The sequence below is a fragment of the Physella acuta genome, unplaced genomic scaffold (assembly GCF_028476545.2).
Source record: "Physella acuta isolate Inbredline_101_S28 unplaced genomic scaffold, ASM2847654v3 ptg000772l, whole genome shotgun sequence".
Lineage (NCBI taxonomy): Eukaryota > Metazoa > Mollusca > Gastropoda > Physidae > Physella > Physella acuta.
Window position 1 is genome coordinate 227,580 of NW_026732290.1, and position 6,547 is coordinate 234,126.

The 6,547-nt window shown below is 39.3% G+C and overlaps 1 protein-coding gene across 1 annotated transcript; it reads right to left on the reverse strand.

The window, feature by feature from the left end:
* Positions 1-443: 443 nt before the first annotated feature.
* On the reverse strand, positions 444-1,202 carry LOC131950565 (uncharacterized). The gene has a single exon (XM_059312785.1). The coding sequence runs from the start codon at positions 1,200-1,202 to the stop codon at positions 444-446; it is 759 nt and encodes a 252-aa protein (XP_059168768.1).
* Positions 1,203-6,547: the final 5,345 nt, after the last annotated feature.

Here is a 6,547-nt window from a genome sequence, read left to right on the forward strand (position 1 = left end):
TATATATATATATATATATATATATATATATATATATATATATATATATATATATATACATATATATATATACATATATATATATATATATATATATACATATATATATATATATACATATATATATATATATACATATATATATATATATATATATATATATATATATATATATATATATATATATATATATATATATATATATATATGATATATATGGCAAACATATATATATATGATAAATATGGCATGCATATATATATATATATATATATATATATATATATATATATATATATATATATATATATATATATATATATCTTCCAAAACATCTTGAGGATGATTCACCCCTTCTTATTCAACCCCAAGATCCACTTATGCTTATTGGTCAAGGTTCCTGCAAATAATCTCCGTCCCCACAACTTATCTGTCTGTGAGATTCATGGTTCCCACGAGATCCAACAAGATGAATGGTGTAACGGTTTAGACTTGTCCAATCCTCCAGCTACTACTGCTAACGCCGTGTTGGTCTCCGTAGATTTGGTGTACATAAAACCAGTGGAGTTGGTGTACATAAAACCAGTGGAGTTGGTGTACATAAAACCAGTGGAGTTGGTGTACATAAAACCAGTGGAGTTGGTGTACATAAAACCAGTGGAGTTGGTGTACATAAAACCAGTGGAGTTGGTGTACATAAAACCAGTGGAGTTGGTGTACATAAAACCAGTGGAGTTGGTGTACATAAAACCAGTGGAGTTGGTGTACATAAAACCAGTGGAGTTGGTGTACATAAAACCAGTGGAGTTGGTGTACATAAAACCAGTGGAGTTGGTGTACATAAAACCAGTGGAGTTGGTGTACATAAAACCAGTGGAGTTGGTGTACATAAAACCAGTGGAGTTGGTGTACATGAAACCAGTGGAGTTGGTGTACATAAAACCAGTGGAGTTGGTGTACATAAAACCAGTGGAGTTGGTGTACATGAAACCAGTGGAGTTGGTGTACATAAAACCAGTGGAGTTGGTGTACATAAAACCAGTGGAGTTGGTGTACATGAAACCAGTGGAGTTGGTGTACATAAAACCAGTGGAGTTGGTGTACATAAAACCAGTGGAGTTGGTGTACATGAAACCAGTGGAGTTGGTGTACATAAAACCAGTGGAGTTGGTGTACATAAAACCAGTGGAGTTGGTGTACATAAAACCAGTGGAGTTGGGTGGTACACGACAGAAAATCTGATTCCTTGTTCGATAAATGTATTGGGTGTACGCTGAGTGCCGTGCGAGTGTATAGTTGATGTATATTTGATGTTTATTTGATAGATTGTTTGGGTTTAGGTTTCAGATATTGATTATGTCTGCGTCTGTAGGTGTGTGGGTGGGTATGTGTGTGTGTTTATCGTAACAGTTGCGCTATGCTTAATATACTGACTCGGCTATATTTATTCTAGCTTTTATAATACAGGAATTAGTTTGCTGGATTGGTGTATTTATTTTTTCGTTAAGCTGGTTTTTATAAAACAACATCTGGCGTTCTTGTTTTGTTGCCCATGTATTGTACATGGAATTCAATGCTGCAATCCCATATTGGTCTATTGGAGTATGGGTCCATATTTTGTTTAATTTTAATTATTTATGGTGTTGGTTGTGTTATTACTAATGCATTTTGGGGTATATTTCTTGTATTGTTTATGTTGTGATTTTAAAGTGTTGGAATTGTGTTTAATGTATTGTCAGGCTAAAAGTTGTATGTGGGCACATGATGGATGATAAATTATACCTATTATCTATCGTGCTTGTATGTCTAAATTGTAAAGCAAATTACAAAAGCTGATTGGTATCAGTGCTAATTTTAAAAAGTTGAAGCAAGTATGACCCGAGCGTCAACCCCTCGACAACCAGACTTTCTTGTTGGCAGATTGGTCAAACACCTGCACTGAGAGAACCCACATTTTAATTAGAATATTATAATCCTAGACGTCACGGGTACATGTAAGTAAAAGGGTAACTTGCGCCTTGTATGATAGTGTCATCCTCCCCCAAACCCCACCCAACCCAACCCAGGACAACCAGGGTTGTCAATGTTGCTGGCATCCTGTAAACACACCCAGACGAAACCATACTACCCCCGCTACAAGAACCTACCCTTGACCTTCACCTTCACTTTTGGTGCTTGTCGTCTTCTCCTGAAGTCCGGGCTGTTGACGTTTCATTGGCTGCTGGTTTCTGTTGCGCATGCGTAGATACACTTCCGGTCTACTCAATTCCTGGTTTTACACTATATCTGGAATCATAGTTTAATGTAACTTAATATACAATGTCCCTTTTTTAACTTGACGGTATGTGAGGCAAATAGAGTCCCCGTGTTTCCGTGACCTCGGCACATGATGGGGTAGTGTAGTCAACACTATGCACATCAGCCTTTATTTTCTCTAACGTGAGTTAGGTACCCATCAGAGCTGGGTAGACTCAGGGACGTTCTACTGACTTAAACCCGCATTCGAACTCGATACTTGAGAATAAGCAGTCTGGCGCTCTACAGCTAGGCCACGCCGTTCTCACGTAACTTTATATAACGAGACATAAATACTGTTCATCATCCCATTAGCCACAATATCAAGGAGATATATATCTATTCCTATACAGTGAAATCAACAGCTGTTGCCTAACACTGAAATCTTTGATCAATATTCATCGTGTGTGTTCCAAATGTTTACAAATACGTCGAATTGTTTGACGTTTTTTTTTAATATCTAAAATGTTTTGTTTTTATCTACAGTAATGTTGGTTTCATAAAAACATGTAGTGTTAATATGTATGTGAAGAGTGTCGCTGTAGTGTGATCGTGCGCATGACAGCACTGAGAATGGTTCAGTTGAAACAGGATAGGTATCTGAATTGAATTAGTGATAATAAATTTGGGCACTCTAGAGTTTTCGTCATGGATATTTTTACAAATGGTGTCAGGTATAATACGTCATAATCAGAAAAAACTACCGGTATTTTAACCGACCTCTTGTCCCTAAATCCTTAACATGTTTGGTTTCGTGACAACCGGACACAATCTTGAGAAAATTTTTTAAAATAATTTCTTTTTTTAGACAAATACAATACTTTTAATGCAAGATCAAACAACAATATTTAGTACTGAAATATGATTCTAAATTAGTCTCTACTTCTCCTTACTGTTATTGCTACCTAAGAATTTGTATGAATGTTTATCTTTTTTTTTCTCCCTAGACCCGTGTTTAGATTTTGATGAAATCGGAACTTCCCAATCGTCGTGCAATTATTTCCCAGCAACGCTGAAAAAAATTGTTTAAAAAAAAATTGTTTCTGAGTACGTTTAGGCGCGCGTGGCTAATGACGTGTGTACGTTGGCGCGTGCAAAACATGTCAACACAATATGCACGTGAGTAGCTCACACACACAATATGCACGTGAGTAGCTCGCACACACGACAATGCACGTGAGTAGCTCACACACACAATATGCACGTGAGTAGCTCAAACACACGACAATGCACGTGAGTAGCTCACACACACGACAATTCACGTGAGTAGCTCACACACACACGACAATGCACAAGAGTAGCTCACACACGACAATTCACGTGAGTAGCTCACACACACGACAATGTACGTGAGTAGCTCACACACACGACAATGCACGTGAGTAGCTCACACACACGACAATGCACAAGAGTAGCTCACACACGACAATTCACGTGAGTAGCTCACACACACGACAATGTACGTGAGTAGCTCACACACACGACAATGCACGTGAGTAGCTCACACACACGACAATGTACGTGACTAGCTCACACACACGACAATGCACGTGAGTAGCTCACACACACGATAATGCACGTGAGTAGCTCACACACACAATATGCACGTGAGTAGCTCACACACACGACAATGCACAAGAGTAGCCCGCACACACGACAATTCACGTGAGTAGCTCACACACACGACAATGTACGTGAGTAGCTCACACACACGACAATGCACGTGAGTAGCTCACACACACGATGAGCCCTAGGCCATTACGTCATGCCTCAACACATAGAGTACCACATTTTCTACAACACACCACCACATTCTCTTTAACAATTTTCTCAATTATAAATAGAACACTACATCAAAGCGTGTGTTACATTTCAAAAGTTTTTTTTTACAAATTGAAACATGATGCAGCAGTGAATAATTAATCAAACCCTGCGTTAATTAATTGCACATATATTTAATTTTCTCTTTCGCAATATCAAATGTACACATGTATTGGACTAGTAATACCTGTTTTTACTGACAAAGTATGTAAAATTATACACATTATACACATACCTGCTCACATATGATGGTATCACAATATGTCTTGCGTAATGTGCTGACCATTAAACATACAATCAGAAGTGGCGAGAGAATTAGAAGTATTGGGATGAAAATTACCACATGGTTGTTTGCCTATAAGTCAAGATATGGCTTAAACTAACTTGTTTTGATTGAATAGATCGATATTTTAAAGTAATTTTATTGCAAAGAAGTTAACAAAGACTCTTATTTGTTAAAGAACTTATTTTATAGTTTACCCTGAACGGTGTTTGAAAAACTTAATCTGACTTCAAATCACATGTAATATAGCAGAAAGTCATATTTTTTTTTATTTCGGAGTCAGAGGCAGTGTTTCTTCCAGACTTTATTTTCTCCCCGGGGGGGGGGAAAGAGGGTGCACTTGAAATTTTTCGGGGGGTAGGGGTGGGAGCGGACTAACATTTTCGGGGGGGGGGGGGCGGACACTGTTAGATTTTGATGAAATCGGAACTTCCCAATCGTCGTGCAATTATTTCCCAGCAACGCTGAAAAAAATTGTTTAAAAAAAAAATTGTTTCTGAGTACGTTTAGGCGCGCGTGGCTAATGACGTGTGTACGTTGGCGCGTGCAAAACATGTCAACACAATATGCACGTGAGTAGCTCACACACACAATATGCACGTGAGTAGCTCGCACACACGACAATGCACGTGAGTAGCTCACACATACAATATGCACGTGAGTAGCTCAAACACACGACAATGCACGTGAGTAGCTCACACACACGACAATGCACGTGAGTAGCTCACACACACGACAATGCACAAGAGTAGCTCACACACGACAATTCACGTGAGTAGCTCACACACACGACAATGTACGTGAGTAGCTCACACACACGACAATGCACGTGAGTAGCTCACACACACGACAATGTACGTGACTAGCTCACACACACGACAATGCACGTGAGTAGCTCACACACACGATAATGCACGTGGAGTAGCTCACACACACAATATGCACGTGAGTAGCTCACACACACGACAATGCACAAGAGTAGCCCGCACACACGACAATTCACGTGAGTAGCTCACACACACGACAATGTACGTGAGTAGCTCACACACACGACAATGCACGTGAGTAGCTCACACACACGATGAGCCCTAGGCCATTACGTCATGCTCAACACATAGAGTACCACATTTTCTACAACACACCACCACATTCTCTTTAACAATTTTCTCAATTATAAATAGAACACTACAGTCAAAGCGTGTGTTACATTTCAAAAGTTTTTTTTTACAAATTGAAACATGATGCAGCAGTGAATAATTAATCAAACCCTGCGTTAATTAATTGCACATATATTTAATTTTCTCTTTCGCAATATCAAATGTACACATGTATTGGACTAGTAATACCTGTTTTTACTGACAAAGTATGTAAAATTATACACATTATACACATACCTGCTCACATATGATGGTATCACAATATGTCTTGCGTAATGTGCTGACCATTAAACATACAATCAGAAGTGGCGAGAGAATTAGAAGTATTGGGATGAAAATTACCACATGGTTGTTTGCCTATAAGTCAAGATATGGCTTAAACTAACTTGTTTTGATTGAATAGATCGATATTTTAAAGTAATTTTATTGCAAAGAAGTTAACAAAGACTCTTATTTGTTAAAGAACTTATTTTATAGTTTACCCTGAACGGTGTTTGAAAAACTTAATCTGACTTCAAATCACATGTAATATAGCAGAAAGTCATATTTTTTTTTATTTTGGAGTCAGAGGCAGTGTTTCTTCCAGACTTTATTTTCTCCCGGGGGGGGGGGGGGAAAAGAGGGTGCACTTGAAATTTTTTCGGGGGGTAGGGGTGGGAGCGGACTAACATTTCGGGGGGGGGGGGGGGGCGGACACTGTTAAAAGTATATATTTACCATATAAACTCCATTTCGTTCAGATATGGGGGTGTAGACTTTCCCCGCGCCCCCCCGCCCCCGCCCCCCCCCCCCCCCCCCCCCCCCCCCCCGCCCGTAAGAAACTCTGGTCAGATGGTAAAATCGACAACAGGTCATTTCCAGGGGTCGGTGGAAGGCAAATCACTTCCGTTTTCAGGCAATGATGCAATGATCTTCACAGATTATCTTTCTCTCCTCACCCCCCCCCCCCCCCCCCCCCCCCCCGCGCTCTCTTTCTCATGCGAGCATACAA

Bases quoted from the DNA above. Each gene is read 5' to 3' on its own strand.
- LOC131950565 (XM_059312785.1), bottom strand. From the start codon at position 1,202: ATGTACACCAACTCCACTGGTTTTATGTACACCAACTCCACTGGTTTT.